The 23,273-nt window shown below is 46.7% G+C and overlaps 1 protein-coding gene and 2 long non-coding RNA genes across 9 annotated transcripts in view; 1 reads left to right on the plus strand and 2 right to left on the minus strand.

Annotated features, from left to right (window-relative positions):
* Nucleotides 1-5,045, minus strand: part of SMAD3 (SMAD family member 3) — a 72,330-nt gene extending 67,285 nt beyond the window's left edge. The window contains exons 1-2 of one of the 3 annotated variants that reach the window (XM_068203519.1): nt 4,843-5,045; nt 3,783-3,931 (exon numbers count right to left, since the gene is read on the minus strand). Coding sequence is in view for 2 of the 3 variants with exons in the window: in XM_068203517.1 (XP_068059618.1) it covers nt 3,783-3,988 (206 nt within the window). In the remaining variant the exon portion in view is untranslated. Of the gene's footprint in view, nt 1-3,782; nt 4,375-4,842 lie in introns of those variants that run through there. The other 2 variants (XM_068203517.1, XM_068203516.1) reach the window with 2 other exon arrangements.
* The window catches only part of LOC137481673 (uncharacterized), a 358,787-nt gene extending 337,602 nt beyond the window's left edge, over nt 1-21,185 (plus strand). Inside the window, exon 3 of the long non-coding RNA XR_011003597.1 lies at nt 21,175-21,185. This is a non-coding gene — a long non-coding RNA (uncharacterized lncRNA). The remainder of the gene's footprint in view (nt 1-21,174) is intronic.
* LOC137481667 (uncharacterized) lies at nt 5,942-23,022 on the minus strand. Of its 5 annotated transcripts, none has more exons than XR_011003588.1 (5): nt 21,563-23,022; nt 19,192-20,308; nt 14,178-14,340; nt 12,587-12,753; nt 5,942-7,856 (listed from the first exon to the last, which is right to left on the minus strand). It is a non-coding gene; the product is annotated as an uncharacterized lncRNA (long non-coding RNA). The 5 variants fall into 5 exon arrangements; XR_011003589.1 differs by lacking the exon at nt 21,563-23,022 and having other exon boundaries at nt 19,192-19,268; nt 20,047-20,693; XR_011003591.1 differs by lacking the exon at nt 21,563-23,022 and having other exon boundaries at nt 19,192-19,268; nt 19,990-20,693.
* Nucleotides 23,023-23,273: the final 251 nt, after the last annotated feature.

The raw sequence follows: 23,273 nt of genomic DNA on the forward strand, positions 1-23,273 counted from the left end.
AAACTGTTTTCTAAATTAAAAATATAAAAACACCACTTAAAAGAAGGTGTTTCTTACACACAGGAATCCTGGTTCACCTAAAACCACTGGTGATACCAAAACAAATAAATACAGTAATGAGTTCAAAAGAAAAATGTGCATATGAAAATATATTACAAAATGTCAAGAGATTTATGTCTTTGTGTGTGTAGCACCACTAATGCTCTTGAAACAAAGCATTTACTATCATAAAGCAAGACTATAGATACTGCACAGCTTGTAGAAATTACTGAGTGCCCATCACATGGTCTGTTTTCTGCAGATCAGACCCTAAAAATGTTGAGTTCAACACTCATCACACTTCCTTTGCAGGGCAAATGCTGCTGCTTTCTCAGGTGCACAAAACAGCCTCTCTTCTGCTCAGAACAGTGCTGGAAACTCAGGTTTTTGCAGGTTTGTATGAATGTCCGATGTAGATGCCATTCTGACCACATTTTTGGGTCTCCGAAGAGAACAGAGCCACCAAAAATCCTGCGAGCAGCTGGAGCAGATCATTGCCTGCTCGCAGAGCAGAGCTGAGAGGCCACAAACACCCAGCTGCCTGAGCTGGGTAGGTGTTAATGGCACACTTGTGCCCAGGTTGGTCTGAAAAGTGATAAAAATGCTCATCCTGAAAGCTGGGCTTTCAAGATAACGAAACTGTGACAAAGGGTGCATTTTAATGGGCAGAAGAATGTGTGTTCTCAACTTTTATCACCCAATACAGGATGAAAAAACCTTTCTGCCAGGGGGACCCGACTCACTAGGTCAGCTCTGACACCAAAGGCCAGCAGCTCGGGGCACAGAGGTTTAAAGAAAGGTCCTGCTGGGGCAGGATAGGCTTTGGCAGCTGTGCCCAGAGGAGGAGGGAAGGAAGATCCTCTGAAGGAGCCGTCCTGTGCGGCAGCAGCACCACCAGAAACCAGATGGTTTGAGACCAGAGTTTTTCAGGTGGAAATTACTTCCTCCTCCAGCAGTAAAAAAAGAAGGAAACATCCTTCTTGCCAGGAGAGTTACTGAAATCCTTGAAGGCCTTTCCAGCCTTTTGCTGTCTGCACAGGTTCTCCCAACAGAAAACCTGGGGTGTCTGTCACACCACCTCAGAAACTGAGCATTTGGAGAAGTAATACATGCTGAGCAAATACACAAGCAAATAAACTAATCCCTGTTTACTAATCTGTCAGGAGATAGCACATAGTACGTGTTTCCAGATCTCAGCAGATAAACGTGACAGCAGGAGTACATTTGTTATTCAAATTCCTTAGCCCTACAACAAAACAAATATTTTTCCCTGTCCTTTCTTCAAACAATCCCACCTGATCAAGTCCAGGAATTTGCTGTGTAGCCCTCATTCCCACAAGCAATGTTTCTGCAAAGATCGAGCCCTTTTCCATGTGAAACTTGCTCAGTCTCATGGATACAATAGCTAATTTTGGACTTACCCTGCTCCTGCTGGGCCAGAGTCATCACTGGCATGGCTCCACTGTAATTCAGTCTACTGATGCATTACAGACAATGCACAACATGAGCTAATCCTTAATGATGCTTTTCCCCCCTTTCCCCCCTCCCCAACATATTATTTGAGTAAATAGTAAAATGACATACGTAAAAATTATTAAATGAAAAAAACAAACAGCAAACGAAAACCACGCTAAAATCGTCCTGCAAACACTAATTTCAGATGACACCGTAATCAGATTCACAGATACATTAGGACAAGCAGTGCAGCCCAGAGGAAAAGGCACAGCTCTTAAAGTCACAAGGCCTGGTCAGAGCTGCAGCTCTGCACGGGCTTCAGAGAGACTGTTCCATGTTCCCACACCATTCCCCAACCTCTGACACACAGACGTTAACACCTCAGCACAGAAAACCTCACCACGGTCATTTCTAAACAATAAAAAAGCAGGTATGAAGTTGTGTTTAAAAACTAATGCCAAGGAATAAGGGGCTCCCACCAAGAGAGGCTGATGCCTCCCCCATACCAAGGTTTAAGATCCGCATGATCCAGGGTCAGTGTCATAAATTAACATTAAATGTTTTAATTTCTGCACAGATTTTCTTTAACAGAGGAGGAACAGTCAGGACAATCTCTGAAGGTGAGTATGCATGACTTGTGATATATGTTTGTGCTGTTATTTATTTTCAAACTTTACCTTTTTTCCTTTTAATAAAGCATTGTGTTTGGCCCAACATTTTTTATTCCTTTAAATCATAAAATATCAAATACTTCCTTATCTAAACTACCTTGTTAGGAGTCACAGAAGTTCCACGGGCCTTCATGCTCTGCTCCCTAACGGGTCAGCATCAGCCAGACACAATACCCAGGTCACAGCAGCAGGGCTGCTCCAGCAATTTTCTTCTTTTGAAATGGTAAATATTTCAGGGAAGTGCTTTAAATGGTAAGTATTTCAGGGAATTATCTACGTGGAAGGCACGCTGCTTACCAAGAACTTGGAAAATATAGGTTTTAAGGCATTTGTATTGCGTGGTGGCTCTACAGGTTTTGATTTCTGCTTCAAGTAGAAGCCAGAGCAACTCTAACAAAGGCTGAGAGCTCTCATTTGTATTACTGGCCAAAATCTTAGCCACAGTCATTCAGCACCAAAAAAGATAAGGAGGCTTTATTTTTCCTTTTAAAAAAACACTGCAGTTGTTGGAAGAAAATTTTAGGAGCTCCAAACATCCACATTTCTAAGCTACTTGCTTCACTTTTTCATGCAACAGATGCTGCTTTGTATCAGCTCCTGCATATTAAATCATTCTGACAAGCAAGAAAGCATACATTTGTTTGTGCCAGAGAGAAGCATGAATACACACACACACACAGATATCTTCTCACGCAGAAGCACACAATTATGCAGCATTCAAATATTTGGGATGAACTTTGGCCTTTGCTTAAAAAAAAAAAATACTCTCAAACAACAATCAGGAACAAACCCAGCAGTCATCTGGCGGAGCTCACAGAAATCAACAATCTGCAGCAATAAAACTCCACTTGTGGGCAGCCATTTGAAAGTTACTTGGAAAATTATTCTAAGATGGGATAGTCTTATACACGGCTTTTATGATTTATGATGGCCCTATGGATCGAGTTCAGAATGGAGACTAAAAATAAATTCTGTGTTCATTCAAAAAATGGAAGAAAAATAATCAACTATATTCACCCTCACATGTGTGGTTTTTTTTTGCACTCCAAACGACCTCCTTCAGCTCTGCCATTTGCATTCCCAATTTAAAAAGTAACTCGAAAACATCAGCAGAGCAGGGCTCTAAATCATCCCTTTAGAGGAGTAACAAGGAAGAGGCCAAACAACCCAAACAAAACCGTTTTCCTGACGCACTAATCACAAGAAAATCTTAATGCAACAGCACTTGAGAACACGCTGAAACTTCTGACAATGAGAGCAGCTTCAGTGTGCGGAGCTGATCCGCTGCGCTTCCAACTTTTTTTTTTTTTTTTTTTTTTTCTTTTTTATGATCTCGGCTCGAGGCGTATTTTCTCCACTACGTTTTCTCTCTCGTTACTACAGAGTGATTCAATGCTGTAGCCAGTTACGGGGTTTTTCTTAACTAGAGAAGGAGCAGGCAGAGAGGACCAACAGCGCACCGAGTGCGGCAGGGCCGGCACGCAAGCCAAGCCCGGTGCCGTGCCGGAGCTCGGGGGTCCCTGCGGGTCCCTGCGGGTCCCTGCGGGTCCCTCGGGGTCCCGCTGCTCCCGCGCACCCCGCAGGGCCCCGGGAGCCGCGCCCTCCGCGCCCCGGTACCTGGGGATGGTGATGCACTTGGTGTTGATGTTCTGCGTGGTGATCGCCTTCTCCAGCTCGTCCAGCTGCCCCGTCTTCTTCAGCTTCTTCACCAGGCTCTTCACCGCCTTCTCGCACCATTTCTCCTCCTGCCCGTTCTGCTCGCCTTTCTTCCAGCCCAGGAGCCGCTTGACGATGGGAGGAGTGAAGGGCAGGATGGAGGACATGCTGGCTGTGCCGGCAGCGCCCGCCGCCGGCTCCGCGCTCTGCCCGCCGCCCCCCGCGCTCGCCCCGCCGCCTCACACCGGGCGGCCCTGCCCGGCCCGGCCCGGCCCGGCCCGGCCGCTCCCCGCCCGCCGCTGCCTCAGCGCCGCGGGCCCGCGGCTCCAAACTTTGCCCGGAGTTCGCCGCCTCTCCCCGGCGGCGGCGGCGGCGGCGGCAGCTCCCTCCTCCTCCCCCTCCTGCCCCGCTCTGTGTGCGCGGAGAGGCGCCCACTCCAGCTCATTCCCAGTCTGTCTCTCATGCAAATTGCCTGCTGGCCGCCCCGGCCCGGCTTCCACCCCCTCCTTCCCTCCCAAACACGCCGCCGAGGGAGGGAGGGAGGATGGAAGGAGGGCGGGGAGGCGGCCGGCCCGCCGGGAGCTCCGCGCCTCCATCGCCGCCCGCGGAGGCCCCGGCTCCCTGAGGGGGATCGCGCTCCGCGGGGCCCACGGGGAGGGCAGAAAAGCCCAGGAGCAGGACAAGGAGAGGTGCCCGGACAAGCCCCACCGAGGGCAAGGCAGGAAAATAAACACAAGTGTAAAGCCCCACAAGTGTAAAGCCCGCTCAGTGAGGGGAAGGGGAGAAGAGGGTCCACGGCGTGGCTGCAGCCCCTGCCACGGGCATTTCATCTATGGAAAGCTGCGTTCCCACACAGATTACCTGAACACAGCTTGGCCAGCCGTGCTCAGACAATCAGCTGCTTTTTGTTCCAACTCCTTTAATTTACTATTCCATTCCCTCATCTTTCCACCCCAAGCAACAGGTACCCGAATAAGTTTTGCCCTGTATCAGACAAAAAGGACACCCTGGAGGTGTTTACCGCCGGAGCTGGTCAGAAATTCTCAGACGGAATATTTTTGTCAGAAGACGGCAGTTTGTTCACATCTAGGTGTTTTGTAGAGATGCTTCGGTTTGGGCTGACTCAGGGTGGCATCCAGGTACATTTCCAGTTTTGAACTTTCCATCACTGGGCAGACTGGGCTGTCACACTCCCCGGTCTCAAGCACGCTGAAAGGCAGCCCAGGTCCTAAAAAACCATATAATTATAAACTTTGGCTCCCCAAAGCAGCAGTTCTCTGTTAAACTACCCCAAAACGGTGCTGAGCAAGGAGCCTCAGAGGCACCTGCAGAGTCACCAGGTGCCTCCAACCAGGCTGGTTCCTTTTCTCCGCTCCAGCTGCATCTCATCTCCCTGCAGCAGCTGCCCAGGAGCAACAAGGTGAAAGTTTTGTGGGACTTGGCTCCCGAATTCTGAGTTTCCAAGCTGAGATATGCTTCCCAGTTTCCTCCATGCTATCAGAAAGGACGGCAGTGAGCCCGATTTTGGGAAGCCTGCGGGGCTGCTCAGCAGCTCCCAGACACGCGGGCTCTTGCCAGCCCACATTCTCATATTCTCATATTCCAGGATCCAGAGTAACCCAGTGGGGAGACTCCTCGAAAGCCGGCATCCCAAACCTCCCTGTGCCTGTGGATTTGGAGCAGCCAGCCATCCAGATTGCCTCGTGGCAACTCAGGAACCGATGGCATCACACAGCGTCTGAGGCAACTGCCTTGGCTTTCCCAGGCACTTCAAACCCAGGCTTTTATTCCAAATTGACAGTACCAATTTTTGAAATATTAATATTGGATACAAATTAAATATGCCCTTCTCTCTCTTTTTTTCCCCTTCAGCATTCTCATATTATTCCCCAACGTGCATTCCCTGAGTGTCTTGAATTTTGGAGGCTCACCACTAAAATTTTGGACTGTTGCCCTGGCCCAGTTTTTGGCTGCTTCGGTTGAGATGCCTGAAGTACAAAGATGTGGAACCCCTGTAGAGGATCCCAACATCATTTGAGGAAATATCTAACCTCTAAAGCACTGCAAAAAAATTATGGATAGTGTTTACACTGAAAGCAGGATGCCTCAGTTTCTGACTTGCTGTATGTTTGTGTTTTTCTGAAAAGGCCAAGTTTCTGATAGTTTGTGATTATTTAAAGGTCTGAAATCTTATTTAAAAGTTGTTCACAACTTTAGAAAATGTCTTGAATATGTGAACCAAGTGAAACACAGATGGGGAAGTTAAATACATTTTTTTAATGCAGAAGCACATTGTTACTACATTTTGAAATGGGGTGAAGTTAAATAATCTTTTTCTATTTTCTCAATTCTTGGCCCAGCACATTTTGCAAGCCCAGAGGCTGAAGGACCTGCCTCAGACCTGGTAAGTCCATATTGCATCAGGGTGATCTCAGAGCAGATTTCTCTTCTGAGGACCAACATTTCTTTCTGGCTCTTTTGGACAGAAAACCATGGGCACCATTCCATGCTTTTTTCATCCAGAAATATTCGATAATACTCAAATCTCATCGCTACACTCAGAATTCATGTTGTGACCTTGGTTCAGCAGAGCTTCTAGAATTTTCTGTCCATGTTCAAGGGCTGATCTTCACTCCTCACAGTCATATCACAAGTCATGGTCTGGGTACATTTGAATAAGGGGAAGGAGAGGAAGAGCTGAGTGGTTTGCTCATGCTTGTACCGTGATTTAGTGGCAAAAGGGTGAAGATAATTTGCTAAACACTAAACCTAACTGAGTCTCTCTTGCTTACAACCTTTAAATGAGGTGTAGGCAGCTAAACCACTGATCTAAACTCTGGGCCACAGCAGCACTGAAAACACTCCTGAGAACAAACAAACAGTTGGGCTTGGGGTGTGGGATACATTTTTAAACTTAAGGCCATGACATTTAATGGAACAGCTTGTGTGCTTGCTGGGGTTACCTGTCAGAATGAACTGTTCTATGAAAATATGACTTTCTGAGCCCCTAGACAGTAATCCTTTATTTCAGAGCATTTTGGACACTCTCACAGTGGAAAAATTAACAGGAAAAGCAGGACCGTCCCAATTCTGCGTGGTCTGGATCCGATTGCTGGTTTACAAAATGTCTGACGTCTTGGAAGCCACCACTAGGCAGGAGAAGTTTATGCTTCTTTTTGTGATTGTGCTCATTTTTTGTGGAACAATTTGTTCTTTACTTTTAAAAAGCCATTATCTTTGCTTGTGTTTGGAATTGTAGAGGCTCAGGGCCACCGTTTGCTTTCACTGAGAAATGAAGATATATGTCGTCTGCAATGTGAGGAAACCAAACACTTCAAGAAAAAAACCCAAACCCTTTACAGCTATTTTGCATTTCTTAACCTTTTACTAATACACTAGCACCTTAAAATTATTGAAAAAGAATATCTGCATACCTTGGGTTTTGATATGATTAATGAATAGGACCAGGATTAAAATTCTCCTTTCACAAAGAGAAATATCAGGCTCTGCTTTAGGAACAATATAAAATTAGCATGAGAAACAAGAAGGTGTTCACTGGAGCTCAGCTGTGCATATATGTACCTTTATCAAAAATATTTTTAACGGCTTCAGAGACTGGAGAATTGTTCTGTGCTTTGCTCCATGTTCCCTTTATATCCTTTGAGTAGCGAGAAGGGATTTTTGGGGCAGACAGGAAGGTGTTCAGGGCGAGCTGGGACAGGCAGGATGGAGGCAACATGGCCAGAGCACGCTGTTCCCTGCCTGGGCTCGGGCTCTGAGGGAGCCTGGTGCCTGCTCCAACAGCTCCCAACATGCCACTGTGGCTGGGTTGAAAATCAGGGAGTGGCTGAGAAGCAGCTTCTGAGGTGCTGCCCCCATTTCTACCTCACTGGCTGAAATATTAAATGTCATTTCCTACCTGTATGTGGAATTTTACAATTCCCAGGTGGACAAGCTGGGAAGCTCATAGCAGACAGGGTAGTGGCCTCGACTCCTCTTGTTCAGTGTTCTCTGTGAAGGGTGAGATGGGCAGCACTGAAAATGAGGAGTTTTAAATTGGGTTTTAAATGGGGAGTTTTAAATTTACCTTGTAAATAAGGGCTGTGACATTTAACTTGGAACCTATGTCACGTATGATGTGCATAAACAAGGGAAAGTGTGGAAGCTTTCCCTGGTGAAGGTAACATATATATATCTTTATGTGTAGAACAGCATTTATATGCAAGCAAACCTATCTTAATCACTCAGAACAAACCTACAGAAAAATAATTTCTGGCGTGAGTCATGAAAAAAGCGAGGCCTTTCTAAGTTAATGTGTTCAGCAGTAATGTCAGCTCTGTGAAATACACAGCTCAGTCAAATCCTTACAGGGTACCAGAGCTATTCTTCTCTGCAGATGAGAAAACACGCACGCACAATAAAAAGTTGTTTTGTTGGAAATTCCTAATGCTTCATACACACAAGCCAATTCACCTGCGTGTTCCAAGAGGCTCAGTGGTGCAAAAATCACACAACCACTTCTAGTTAAGCCAGAATCCTTTCTGTTACCACGGCAGCACCTCTTGCCTAAGGAAAAAATACAAGGCAGCAGCACGTCCAGAATGATCCTTCTAAAACACTTTCCCAGTTCCTGGCAGTTATTTGTGTAGGCGCTCCTGAACTGGAGCTGACCTCCCTGGAGAGCCGTGGACAGGCCATTCCTGCACTCCAAAACCTCTCTGCTTCTGATTTACACCTCTGAGTAGCCCTCCCCAGGTCCCCATGGCCCATCTGGGGCACAGGACGGAGACACTCTGAAGAAGAACTGAAATTATCCACTGCAAATAGCGATTCCCTCGTTATTTCCTTTATGAACCGTACGGGTCTTTGCAGAGAGAGAAAGGGCAGTGCTGAGGCCGGGGCAGGTGAGTGATCTCCCAGGAAATGTGAGTTTTCCCCTGTGTGTCACAGTGAGATGTGAGGCAGCCTGGGCCTCGGGGGGTGTTTGTGGCGTGCAGGGAGCTGGGGGGCCCTGGCTGCTCCCCTGGGGTCGGGGCTGCTCGGGGCACTCGCAGCTGCACGGGAAGCGGCCGAGCTCTGCTTCACTGGCATGGCACCTCCAGCTGGGCAGGGCCTCAGCCCTCCCCACAAACTCCTCCAGAGGGTACAGAGAGAATCCCAGCTCTGCTTTATCCAGCTGGGCAGGGCCTCAGCCCTCCCCACAAACCCCATATGGGACATCCTGCAGGGCCTCAGCCCTCCCCACAAACTCCTCCAGAGGGTACAGAGGGAATCCCAGCTCTGCTTCACTGGCATGGCACCTCCAGCTGGGCAGGGCCGCAGCCCTCCCCACAAACTCCTCCAGAGGGTACAGAGAGAATCCCAGCTCTGCTTTATCCAGCTGGGCAGGGCCTCAGCCCTCCCCACAAACCCCTCCAGAGGGTACAGAGGGAATCCCAGCTCTGCTTTATCCTGCTGGGCAGAGCCGCAGCCCTCCCCACAAACTCCTCCAGAGGGTACAGAGGGAATCCCAGCTCTGCTTTATCCAGCTGGGCAGGGCCTCAGCCCTCCCCACAAACCCCATATGGGACATCCTGCAGGGCCTCAGCCCTCCCCACAAACTCCTCCAGAGGGTACAGAGAGAATCCCAGCTCTGCTTCACTGGCATGGCACCTCCAGCTGGGCAGGGCCGCAGCCCTCCCCACAAACTCCTCCAGAGGGTACAGAGAGAATCCCAGCTCTGCTTTATCCAGCTGGGCAGGGCCTCAGCCCTCCCCACAAACTCCTCCAGAGGGTACAGAGAGAATCCCAGCTCTGCTTCACTGGCATGGCACCTCCAGCTGGGCAGGGCTTCAGCCCTCCTCACAAACTCCTCCAGAGGGTACAGAGGGAATCCCAGCTCTGCTTTATCCTGCTGGGCAGGGCCTCAGCCCTCCTCACAAACTCCTCCAGAGGGTACAGAGGGAATCCCAGCTCTGCTTTATCCTGCTGGGCAGGGCTTCAGCCTTCCTCACAAACACCTTGAGAGGGAATCCCAGCTCTGCTTTTCCCTCCTTTTTTCAGAGGCTTGGCTTTGAAATCTGACAATCACTGACATGGCACATCCTGCTGGGCAGGGCCTCAGCCCTCCCCACAAACACCTTCACCTTCAGAGGGAATCCCAGCTTTGGTTCACCCTGCTGGGCAGGACCCACAGCCCTCCTCACAAACACCTTCAGAGGGAATCCCAGCTCTCCTTTTCCCTCCTTTTTTCGGAGGCTTGGCTTTGAAATCTTAATAGGCCCTTACATGGGAACTCCTGGCACGGTTTACAAGTGTCCAGTGTGTGAAGGGAGACAGAGCGATAGTCTGGAGGACAGGTCTTTGTTTGGTTTTGGAGTTTCATGAGAGAAAATAAAACATCTTGATAAGGACACTACAGCATCTTTCCTGCATGGCTGTCAGAGCATGGGAAAGGGACACACAGGGACACAAAAGCCTCCTGAGGCTGAGTCCTCTCCTGAACCACAATCACTGGGATAAGGCCTGATCTAATCTTTCCAAATGTGCTAACAGCCTGAAATGAATATGCTTTTAATTAGGCTGGAGATAAAACTGTCACTAGGGTGGCCACCCAGCGGGATGTGCTGATATCCTGAGGGATGGAGTGGAGGATTTTCAGCACCTGGGTGTGAGGAGGCAGCACCTGCAAGCTCAGCACAGCCCAGACTTTGCATACAAGGAGCTGCGTCAAGCTGCTCCCAGTGTGACTGCACACACACACAAACGTGGCCCTGTCCCAGTCTGGCAACCTGGAATTTCATGGGGTTAATATGGCTAAGAAATAAAACCCAAATTCTCAGTTTTAGGACGGCCCTCCTCGTGAGATGTGTCCCTCCCCTGGTTGCTGGAGGGAGTGAGGTGCTGGTGAGATTCCCGTCTCCTGTAGTACAAAAAGCACCAAAAGCTGCAGTCAGGAAAAAAAAAAAAAGAGGAATAGGCCAGGCCCCAAAACCAGAGGCTCATTACAGGTAACACAAAAACTCCAGCTCTCAGCCACAAACATTTATTTGAGATTCCTTTCCCATCTCCATATGTGACTGTCTGTCCTTTCTGAATTCCTTGCTGTGTCTGCACCCTTTTTCTTTGCCAGGGCACATCTGTTAAAGTCTTTGCTTTGGTTTTGAAGTGGGCATTTTCTATTCAGCTGAACTTACTTTAAAAAAGCTCCTGAGCAAAGGCTTTGAAGGAGTAAATATAAATACATTTTTTTTTATGAATAGGCTCCTGTTTTCACATGTTCCACTTGCAATGGCTTCTTGTCCACAACTGCTGCCATGTCCAGCCCTCTGCAGGAAGAATCCTCTTCTGGAGGAACACACTTTTCCTTGTGCACAAGGGATATTCTCAAGGAACATTTTAATGAAAAAATTCACCTGTATTGAAGGGGTCAATCCCACCAGTCTTGGAAAACAGAAACCAGCCTGGCCAAACTGACCCCCCCAGCACTGCAGGGAGATCCTGATCAGCTTCAAACTCTGGGCCTGACTTTGTTTGGTCCAAGACTTGTGCTGAACCTGGGCAGAGCTCAAGGCTGCTCACAAGATCCATCCATGCACACAGCAGGGAACAACAAATCCTTTGGATCCCAGCCCTACCTCACCCAGGTCAAGTGGGAGTTGACTAATTGCTATTACTATAGAGTTTAGTCAGTAGTTTTTATGTGGTGGTGGCTCCCCTACATTAAAACCAACAGTTAAAGGCCACTTCTTAATTTTTGAGGTTTACTTAATTAAGTTACCCTTTCTCTCTTGTCTTTTTTTTTCTTCAATTCTTTTAACCTAAAATGCATTGAAGGCCTCACAAAGGGACTGTCATTTTCATTTAAACCAAGAATCCTCTTTAAGGCAGCAGCAGCAGCAAGGAGTGGCATGGAATTATTTGCCCATGAATAATATGTTAATATTTATACATAGCTTGGTTAGATAAGGGAAACAGCTTGAAGATCTATGGGAGAAGCTCTGCATGCTCTGTGGAGCAACGTTTCAAGCTCCATGTAGAATCCCAAGTGTTGATTCTGCTCCTGACAGTTTAATGTGTAACCCAAGAAAGTGCATTCTTCAAGATAAAAAAGGGGGAAATCAAACCACCACAATGTGCCCGCTCTTCCCGTCCAGAGGTTTCACTGCATTTTGAACAGAGCACAGTCCCTTTACTGTTGGGATCCTCAAACACAGCTGAACTGGAGAGATTCCACAAGCTGTGCATGCAAACATACAAAAAAACTTGGGTTTATTTTTTCCTTTTGAGTCCTTACTATTGCAAAATGCAGCTTTGCCTTTTCATAACATTTTCATAAAGCTCAAGTCCCACTTGGGCAGTAGAAATGGCACAAATGGGAAGAGAATGACAAGGAAATGTTCTCTGTGTGTGAGAGGAGGGATGTTTACTCCTTGTTTATTTGTTCTGGGGGGAAATAAAGTGCTTTGTGTGAAGGCTCTTTGCAAGAGAGGCTGAAACGCTCTCCGGGCCCTGTAAAAGCATTGCCAAGTTTGTCAGCAGAGGGGAAAGAAATCTGGGCAGGCTGCCCTAAATTAAAACTAAACTTAAACCAAATTCAGTTTAAATACTCAGAGTAGTGCTTGGTGTGGGGGCTAAAGGCAGAATTACCAACTCAAACACTGAAAACTCCTGAGTGAAACCTCTTCAAATGGGTCAGAAATTTAGTAAATAAATTAAAATAATAATAATAATGTTGTTTCCTTCCTTCAGCTTTTGCTGGGTGTCAAAGGGGTCATGTTTCCTACCTTGTCTTGGTCCAGGTAAGAGATGAGGTGAGGTGAGGTGAGGTGAGCTGAAAGTGGAGGTTCTGATGCAATTCTGTCCTTCTGGGAATTAAGGACTTAAGGAACATCACCTGTGTGAGCTTGCAGTCAGCTCCTGAGGGGTAGGGACAGTGCAAAAGAAACCAGAGCTGTGGAGAAAATCCACTTACTTATTAATTTTTAATTTACCTGAGATACTGAACAAATTAAGGATGCTGCTTTATTGGAACACATTAGGAACCTACACATTTATTCTTTCTTTTAGGATAAACTAACCAGCATAACTTGGATCTGGATCAAGATTTGAAACCAAACCTCAGGGCTGCCTGAGGCTTCCTGTTGGTTTTGATATGAGATTTTGGGGATCTTTTTAAATGAAAATGTCACACCACTAGTTACAAGGCTTTCTGTAATGTGAAAAAAAGTAATTTTCTCAATATTGGTGGTCTTTCCCCTCCCAAGTTGTTGGGAGTAGAATTGAAAATCACGTGCTCCAGCACTTAGAGAGACCCTGTGAAGTGAATGGAAGCCAATTTAGGCAGCTGGGTACAGCCTTGATAGAAATTTTCAAAGGCACACGTGATTTTTATGACCTTAGGACTATTTCTTGCCTCTGGAAATCTCTTTCATAGCTTAAGTTCAGCTACCTCTTCACAAAAGCCCTGTCCTGTTTGCTATCAGCACTCACAGATGTCCTTTGCAGATTTTCCTATTTCAAAGTCCCTGAAACAAACTGTGGGTACTGGAGGGGGGAGTGCAAAGCAAGGAGATAATTTCAGTTACCTAACATTTATTTGACTTAGTCATGCAGAACTGCATCAGCGCAGCTGATAGGGAACGATGATTAAACCAAAGCATGAGTCTTTATTCCCATGTGATCACTGCCATTATCTCTGCTATCAAGGTTGATCTGACAGTAACTTTTATTTAGAATCAGCCACACTTCTTTTCCCTGCCTACCCCAAAGGCACCAGAGCTGTTTGCAGCTCGCCAGCTTGCAGAAAGTAAAATGTAATTTGTGCCTCCAGTGCAATGAGGGAACTGGGAAAAGAGATCTGGCTTCTTTATTTTCGGGGGCCTGATACAAAACCCATCACAGGCAGGAAATCAGGGTTTGTAAAGAATCCCAGAATGGGACCTTAAAGCTCATCCCATTCCACTATCCCAGGTTGCTCCAAGCCCTTTCCAGCCTGGCCCTGGACACTTCCAGGGATGGGGAAGCCACAGCTTCTCTGTCTGGTGGAGAGTTTGAAGGTCCTTGGGTTGAACATACCAGAATGCTGTATCTCAGTTATTAAATGTCCATTGATTCCTTGCTTTCTCATACACATTCATATTTCAAAACACGTATATATTTCAGTATCCCTTGCAATATTGCATAATTGTTGTGGTGTAAGCCCAGAACCTTTGTAGGCAAACTCCTGAAAGTAAGGATATTTTTATAACAAGAGAGTACAGAAAACATTAATAATTATCGCTTTAAGAAATTATCACTTTAAGAAATTTCACTATGCTATGCACGTACAGGATGTGGAATGTGCTGCTAGATAAAGGTTAATGAACAGGTCCATACCTGAGCTCTGGTGCATAGGGAGTGACCTTGTGGCTGACCTTTCTTTTAGGGAATCTGCCTCAGGAGAAGAGAAGTGATTCCCTCACCTCCTGTGCCATCTCTGCCCGCATGCAGCAATGACAAACCAAAGGCTTCACGGACTTCCCAAAGAGCTGCTCCATTCCTAAAAGAAAGGAAGCCAGGTTAGAAAATAAATTTGCAAAGGTGGTTGTCTGCAACTCTGGTTTCTGGTTTGGGGTTTGCATTGCTTTCTGGGTTGTTTCCTAAGAACTTAACCAGGCTTGCTGAGGTGGAGATTGAGGCATGTCTGAAATGAGTCAGCTTGTTTTTAGGTCTTCTGCCAGTTCTGAGAATTGTGAGTTTTCCTCAAAGACTCCTGAGCACCTCCTGGGTCTGAAGCATGCAGATCTCCATGGTGGCTGTAGAAAGGGGGCTGGGGAGGAGGGGGGAGGAGGCTGCAAGCAGGGAAGAACACCCAAAATCAATGTCTTCATCATCAATTGGGGCTTTGATGGAAGGAGAATCCTGAAAAGGACCATTGCTACTGAGGTGTGGAGAGCTCTGCCAGGCAGGATGATCCCAAAGCTGCTGCAGTGCAGGGCAGGATTTGAGTGGATTTATGGAAACTGTGAGTTCAGTCTTTGCTCTGCTTTGGGTTGGTACTTGGTAACCTGAGACTCTTCTACAGAGCAGTCTGGATATTCTGGGCCCTTTATTTTATTAATTATTTGCTTCATTTTATAAATTATTGGTTTCATTTTATAAAGTATTGGTTTCATTTTATAAAATACCTCTGAAGCAACAAGGGAGATGGGGCAAGCTGTGAAATAATTCTCTGATCAACCACTCAAAGCCCCGTGAGATCCATTATTGTGACAGCAAATCTCCCTGCAGTGTGTGCAAACTCAGTCCCCACTTCTGTGCTGTCATGGCAAAACTCAGATCCATCCCACCCTCCCAGCCCCTTCGGGCCCTGGTCCATTTTGGGACTACCTGAGGCATGAGAAACAACGTTCCTTCCCTGCTTTTGGGACGTGGAGAGGCCTCAAGTCAGGGCAGAAATGTGGAGGCAGCCACCCAGATGTTGCTGCTACAATGAGGGAGACAGAGCCTTTTGTCTCTGCTGTCACTAAAGTTACAGAACAATTTATCTGATCTGTGCATGGAGCAACACTGTGTGTCTTTTCTTTGTGTGCAAGCATTTCTCTTGCTTAAAATGCTACCCTTAATGGAGCAGTTAGTCCTGAAAGGTACAACGTTTTGTATTTCTTCAGTGTGATTAATGCTGGAAGAGACCAAGTCACCAGTTTGCCAGTACAGAGGATTAAGCCTCCTGTTGCTACTTGTAGAACTCCATAGATTAAGTGCAGTGCTTTGCACAAGTACAGTGAGACCTAAATACCTTACAATCTATTCATCTCTATCAGATAGAACTCCCTCCTCAGCCTAAATCATTAATAAATGTTGTCTGAGTCATTAATGCACCAAAACTGATGAACACTGGACAGTTGAGATAAATTCAAGGAGCAGAAAACGGACAGCAAACTGTCCCATTCCCATCCACCCGCTGTCACCCTCCCAAAGGGAAAAAATAAAAATGAAAAAAGGCAATGGATTGTTCAAATGACAATGGGGTGAGGATGAAGGCATAAAGCCCTTTGAGAGAGAAGAAATTCCTTATGAATAGACTGGAAAAGCTGACATTCTGCAAAGGGAGAAGGGCAGGGCTGAGATGCAGCTGAGCTCCACAGGATCACAGAACCACGATCAGGACTGTGAGTGTTAACCCAGCACTACAGGAAGAGGCAGGGGTGAGGAGGAGGGGAAGGATGGGGGCAGTCAGGTCCAGCCTTGCAGGGATGGCGGTGGGATGTGGGGAGGGTACCCAGGGCTCTTCCCCTTCCAGAGGATGGAGCAAGGCAAGGGCAGGAGTGGAAAAAGACACTGTGGTGGAGGAGAAGACCAAAGCCAACAGAGTCCCTGGTAGCAGTGCTGGTGGAGCAGGGCAGGAGGAACTTCTCAGGGGAAAAAAGATGTACAGATTCAGAGGAAAAGAGGTGCTGGGTTTTTCCAGAGCTAACAGCCTATGCTGGCCTGGGGACAGGGAGTGATGGACAGACAGGAGTCACAAACAGGAGTCTGACAAGACAGGGTCCAACCTCACGGTCCCTGCACACAAACAGAAAGGTGGGTGGCAGGGTTGAAAAGCAGACATCACAGAGAGGCAAAGGTGGAGCTGAGGAGGGGTTGGATTTCTTTGCCTTTAAGAGATTTTATAGCCAATGATATGTTAATTTTATGTGGTGCCAAAGTCAATATAAACTGCAGAGAAAATCAGAGCTGTAGTGGTCAAGGATGTGGAGAAACAGTCGATTGTATATTTAACAGGAAGCCAGGGAGATCAAAGAGTTTTCAAAATGGTTTTGTTTTTAACTGATACCCTGGCTTTATTTTGTTTAGATTGAGCTGGGGGCCTCTCTGAAGAGGATGAAAGGAGAACAGAAATGTGTAACAAAGACATTTCCCCTCTCCTTAATAGTCAAGGGAAGTTGACATCCCTGTCAAGCAATAGCACCATTATATGCAGGGCTGCAAGAAAGGAAGCTATTTTATCCTTGGGAGGAAAGAGAAATGTTATCTTCTAGCAAAGAGGTGAGGTTCTGCAGAAATTCAGGGCTGTTAATAGACTGTTATGACAGGGTGCAATTTGATTTCATGTGAACGAGGCATGTCCCAGGCCTGAACACCCCCCAATCAGCACAGATCAAACAGAGCACAGGCACAGCCTCCTCTCTGGTAACAGATCCTTCCAAACACTCTGCTTGTTTTAAGGGTTAAATTAGGGTTTTGCTTTTAGCTGTTTTCAGCTCGACATGAAGGGATGGTTTTGCATTAATGGAAGTGGCAAAGTCTAGCCTGTAATGCATTAAGATAGAATAACATGAGACTCTGCAAAGAGAATTCTCTAAAAGATCTTCTGTAAAAAGGAACATCTTATAGCACTTTTGGAACAGCCCTTGGACACAAAATTTTTGAATTAATTAAGTGTATGCTTAAATCTGCCTTTGCTGATCAAAACACTGAATCATCTTTATACTTTTTTTCTTGCTACAGAATGGATTTGAGTGAATACTTGACCATGTATTCGTTTTGCAGGACTTTGAACTTGATGTGCATCACTGCCCTGCTTCAGTTTTGTCCTCCCAGTTTGTAGGCAGCCTTATGAAGCTAAAATCTTAACTTCCAGTTAAAACAGGATATTGAAGATCACAGATTAGAGGATACAAGAGGAAGGGGCTGTGCCACAGAAGGCACATATGCCCTCCCTGCCTCAGAATGAGGAACAAACAAGAGGCTGTTTCCCATTTCTGCAGCCCCAGCTGCTTTGAGTAGCAGAGCCTCAGCAGCCCCTGCCATTGTTGCTGCAGTTAAGGTGGTGCCAGTGTTTCTATCAGAAACCATTTAATAACTTGGCCACAAACACCTGCTTCAAGCTTAGCACTGAAAATGATCAGTCCTTCAGCAACTCTGAAGTAATTTCTCTCCCCCCCTCCCAAAATTCCACAAGTATTTTCATGCAGAATATCTAGGATTGATAAAGTTTCCTTTTGGGTTGGTACCCCACATCATTTCCAAACCACTTTTATCCCTGAGTGAGCTGTGCCACAATCCTGCTTTTGGAGAGCTTCACTCCTTAGATGGAACCTTCAGTGCACAGGAATCATTTATGGTAGGAATTATGGCCTCTCAGGTAGATTCTAAAGCCATGTATATTTATGATTTCCCTTTTGCAGTATCGTGCAGCTGACAGAGTGATCTCAGCACCATCAGCAGCACCACAGGCCCTTTCTCTCTCTCTGTCTGTTCAGGCTGTCAGCTGAACCTGTACCTCCACAATTCACCCAGTTTGTTCTTTTTCTGCTCATGGATGACTTTCCATTTAATGTAATGGCTATAGGGATGTAGGAGGCAGCCATGCCTCGATGCCTTGGCCTGCTGGCCGAGCCCTCCGTCCCCATCCTTATCCAAAAAACACAAGCCTTCAGCTCCATAGGGGAATGGTGCAAGGCTGTGTCCCAGCTCCAGGCTGGGAGCAGTGTGGGGTTACCCCTCCCTCCCTGTGCTCTGCAGTCCTCATGTGCGAGCAGAGAGGCTGTGAAACCCCATCTTCCTTTCTCTACCACAGCTGTGGTTGAGTTGATGAGTTTTTGTTCCCCTTTCTGGCATGTGCTCCCGCTCCTGGCCCGGAGGGATGAAGCTGTGCTTCCCCCCGCGCTCCCATGCCATGGTGGCACGCTGGTGAGTCAGGCAGCCTCTCCCAGCCACAGGCAGCTGCCTCTTGGCTTTGTGGTATCCGCTGAAAAACGCCAGGAACCTTCATTCCACTGAGCTGAACCCAAGGCTCCCAGCGCTCCCCGTGGCACTGAGCTTGCCCTCGCTCTGTCCTTTTGTTCTCAAACCCCAAAGCCTCTTTAGTTTCGGGATTACCCGTGGCTCTCTCCAGCAGCTGTTGTTGATCACCTGGGGATCTCCCTCTCTTCTCCTCGAGGCCGAGCCCGTGGATTGTTTGATCCGTTTGATCCATGCTTGGATGCAGATGGCTCGTCCAGACCTGGTGAGAGGGCAGAACTCGGGGCAGGAGCCAGTGGGAGAAATTCCCTGCTGCAGGGAGGAGATGGCTCTGCCCTGAACCAGGGCCAGCACCTGCAGAGCCCAGGCTGTGCTCAGGAGCTCCCACCCCTTCCCAAAAGGGAATTTCTTCCACACAAGTACTCAACAAATGATTTTGGCCATCGGCAGCTCATTTAGGTCATCAGCTGGAGGGTGGGAGACATGAAACATAGCACTGGAAATCCCACAGAAATGCTGAGAAAAACAAAACTACCCTCAGAATACTTGGCGCTTTTTTTTTTTTTTCCGGGTCTCGCTGAATAAAGGAAATTTTTCAACTCTCATCAGAGAGGGGAAGAAATTACATTGCCTGTAGTAATGGTGCCCAGAAGGAGGAACTAACCTGGTTCACTCTGGTGGAACAGAGAGCACAAAGTTGCTGAAGTGTGGAGGACTCCTGTGCTGCTCACACCGACTCCTCTGAAACGACATTCACCAAATCAGCACAGAAAAATGCCTGGCACCAGGCACTAACCCAGGATAACACTGCCCAGCAGGAATGCAGCCCTCAGCCTGACATCCTCTGGAGATGTGCAGCATTCCCTAATTCACCTGACTTGATTTTAAAGAATAAAAAGTGGATTAGCCCCTAAAATACACAGTTGCACACAAGTATCACCTCTCAGGGGCTCTAAAGCAGAGACCCTTGCTGCCTGCTCCTGTCTGACTCCCTTCTCCCAGGTGGAATTTCCCCAGTGACTGCACAGGCAGCGGAGCTGTGCTTGTGCCCGGGGCTCCCTGCATGCCCAGCAGATCCTGCTGCTTTGGAAGGGTTGGATCTACCACGGGCACGATGCTGAGGCAGAGCAAAGACGTGTCAGGAGTTTCCAGCCCTCCTGCAGCCACTGAAAGGTCTGGGGAGCCCCACGATCCTTCCCTGTGCAAAGCAAGCCTTGAGGGATGGCCATGCTTTGTCTGGAGGGGTTTTACAGCTCTCAGGGCCCAGCTGCACTCCCCAGGGACCAGGCAAGGCTGAACAGGTCATGGGGAGACCTGTCTGGAAGTCAGGAAGGGCAGAGGAGCCCGTGGTCTGGCTGGGGGCTTAGGGAGATGACAATCTGTACACTCAGGAGTTTATCATTTCCGAATGAGCACCTTACTCTATCGGCTCCCCCTCCTTTGTCATCAGAGAAAAACTCACACTTTCCTAACTGAAAGTTCAGTCTAAACATAAATGTCACTGAAAGCCCAGCGAGACCTTTGCTTCTCTGGTTTCACTCTCCTGAGCTTTGGGGAAGATTATGCAACAGGAACACTGGGGTGACTCATCTTCTGGCATTGCAGTAAATTAGGAAATGTTTGCTGCGCTGGTGTAGGGCTTTCTACCGGCTATTTGTGGGCTGCTTTTGTCTTTGCCAGTGTCTTCAAATCCCAGTTGCCTGTTGCCCTTGTCTGAGCTGGGAAAAGGCTCCTCGGTAGGTGCTGCAGCTCAGCTCTGGAGCAGAGGGTAACGACAGCAGCTGTTGGAAGGAAACGATGTTAAAGAAATTCTGAACGTCCTTGCTCAGCATTTTTGCCCCCCCCTGTGAATATTTCTTGCAAGCCTTTGAATCAGTGGCTTTGTTTCTCTGCTGTAACTCTTAACAACACTCTCAGCCACCAGGCACTAAGGGGGTCAAGGAGATTTTCCTCCCATGTTTGTTCCTGAAGATTGTCAAGATCACAAAGATTCTTCTAAGAGAGTCTGAACATGTCAGAGGGAGGACAAATTGAATGTAAGAAAAATCATGTCAGGCTCATCCCTCCTTCTTTGCAGCTTCTTTTGGTTTAAGGTTCATAATAAATGTGTACTTGTCTTGAAGCATGAGAATTCACAAGGTGAGCCTTTCCTTTCCAAATCTATGGCAAGAACTGCAGAATAAAGAGAAATACTAATATTGTGAGATTGAAAGTAAAAGCACGAGGACTGGAAACACTGTGAAAGACATTAACCAGACTGTTGGTTAAGATGTGTGATGCCATAAATAACCCTGATGTAAAGACGTGAGCCTTTGTTGCAATTTCATTTCTGGTTATTCCTGGTACATATTCTTAAAGGATTAGAAGAGAGAAAGTCAAAGCTCCATTAGAAATTCCACAAATGCCCCCTCATTGTTAAGAAGTCCAGTCCTGAGTTAGGACTTTTCTGGGCTACACAGAAATAATAGGAATTGAAATTTGATATAAACTGAAAAAAATTGATCAACACTGAAATTGATATAAACTGAAATTTCAGGCAAATAAAAAGGGGCATGAGGTTCTCAGCTTGCTCTGTACAGTACCTCATTTTTTCCAAAAAAAAAAGTATGAACTTCCTTTGCCATGGAAATCAAATAAGGCATCAAAGCCCAATTTCCTAAGGACAGTATCTATCAGTTTATTTGAAGCAGACATTTTTATGACCAGCAATGTTAACAAATCCAAACTAAGTATCCAATCTGTCAAGGAGAAAAATAAGTTTAGAATGAAAGTAAGTATTGCTCGTTAAACTTTAATGGCGAGGCATTTAAAAGAAGAAAACCATCCATTACAACGTTGGTGGAATAGTGTATTGTCAAATTCCCCAGAGAGGACTTTTATCATGATGTTTAAATATATTATATTAAGGGATGGCTGTTATTCTGTTCCCTAAACAGGAGACTTTTTAGAGGAAAGTTTAAGAGCAATACATATCTGGTGGTGAAAATTCCCCTATTGCCAAACAATTAAAAGGAACTGATGGATATTATTCCTACCTGTCCCAAAGGATGTGCTGGGGAAGAGTTGTGCTGATGCAAAACTGAGCCAAGCAGTGTTTTCCCACCAAGAGGGGAGCACGGAAGAGCCTGAAGGGGTTATTCCATTTTTTTGGGATCTGCAGGATCAAGGATTTCTGTGATTAGTACTTTTGACTAGAAAGAGAGCCATTGCTTTAGGTTGGGTAATGAGTTTAGACCCACACTGATGAATCCTGAAGCTGGAGAACTGTTGCCTGCTGACCACATCCCAGTTTTGTGTCCCAGCTTTTCTCTGGTTCATGCAGGAGCACACAGCCAAGGCACATCACCAGCATCTCCTGAGCAGTGTTTCCTACTCTACTAGAATGCTCCCTTTGCCATGACTCCATCCTCCATGTCAAACACACCCTCTTCCCTGATTCCTGTTGCCTTTTCCAAGGCAGAACTTGTTCCACATTTCCTTTCCTACCCCTCACTTCAGTGATCACACCACGAGTCCCTGACTCAAGCCAGCCCCACTTCTGCCGAAGCAGAGCTTTCCCTTTAAGGCCTGTTTATTTTTAAAAGCTACATGGGAGGGATTCCATTTTAGTTATAAACTACTTGCACACCCAGAAATCCATCATAAGAAATGAAAGGAGAGAGCTGCAGAACCTCAGCCCAGCTTTCTCCTGGGGAATCTCGGCGCTGTAGAGGCCAAGAGCCCCAGGCACAGCGGTGTCCCAGCTGATGGATGCAGTGCTCAGCCCTATCTCCAGCATCTCCACCAGCCTTTGAACCAAAGATTACCACCTCTGCAATCTTTAATGATTTAATACCTTTAATATCACTGTCTCATCTCACTTTCTTTGGTTGCAAAATGCTATGAGGTCACTCCAGCAGTCAGACGTGGCTCTCGGGGTTGGTGCTGCAGCTCTGCCCTGATGCCAAGACTTGCTGAAATCTTTGCCAAACTTTCATCACTTGAGCTGAAAATTTCATGTCAAAGGCCTGCCATTGTCTGGTTTGCTTCGAGGTTTTATTTACTCTTTTGATTTAGATTAATTCAAGTAAAACCATTCTGGAAGGAATCAGAGAAGACACAGGCCTGATGACCTGTCTGTCAATTTACTGTGGCCCCCACAAAAACATTTATCACCGATTTTATTGCCATGTCCTTGTCTCCTCACTTTCTATCAGCATGCAGGCAAGACCTTATTAAGGGGTGAATAAAAGCTGCAAGGTGATGGAAGCTATAACCTGATAGGTCCTGCTCCATTTGCTGCAGGAGATGGGAAGCAGGTAGTGAATTAAGGAGGAAATCAGAAAGAGAAGCAGTTAATGCAGCTGAAAACCAAGCTGGAAAAAAATGTCTGTAAAATCCTGGCCTCCACCACAGAATTTTTGAGCAGAATTAGGCAAGTCACTTGGATAAAAGATTCCCAGATCATCACTAAATATGCATTCTGCATTCACCAGGTTCCTGAGGGGATCTGAAAGCACTGCAAGGGATCGAGACTGCTCACACATCATGTCCAAGCCCAGAGCTGGTGAATACCCTTAAACATCACCTAGAACCCAAGAAAATGCCACCCCCACACCTGGGAGGGGAATGGGAAGAATAAAATTTGCTACTGCCTGTCATCAGTGCCTGAAGAGTGCTCCCAAGGAAATGAATAATTCTGTGTTTGGAGCGGGATTTGAATAGTGAGCAGTGAGTGAGGCACGGGGCTCACATTGCACAACCAGG

Source organism: Anomalospiza imberbis, chromosome 13 (genome assembly GCF_031753505.1).
Source record: "Anomalospiza imberbis isolate Cuckoo-Finch-1a 21T00152 chromosome 13, ASM3175350v1, whole genome shotgun sequence".
Lineage (NCBI taxonomy): Eukaryota > Metazoa > Chordata > Aves > Passeriformes > Viduidae > Anomalospiza > Anomalospiza imberbis.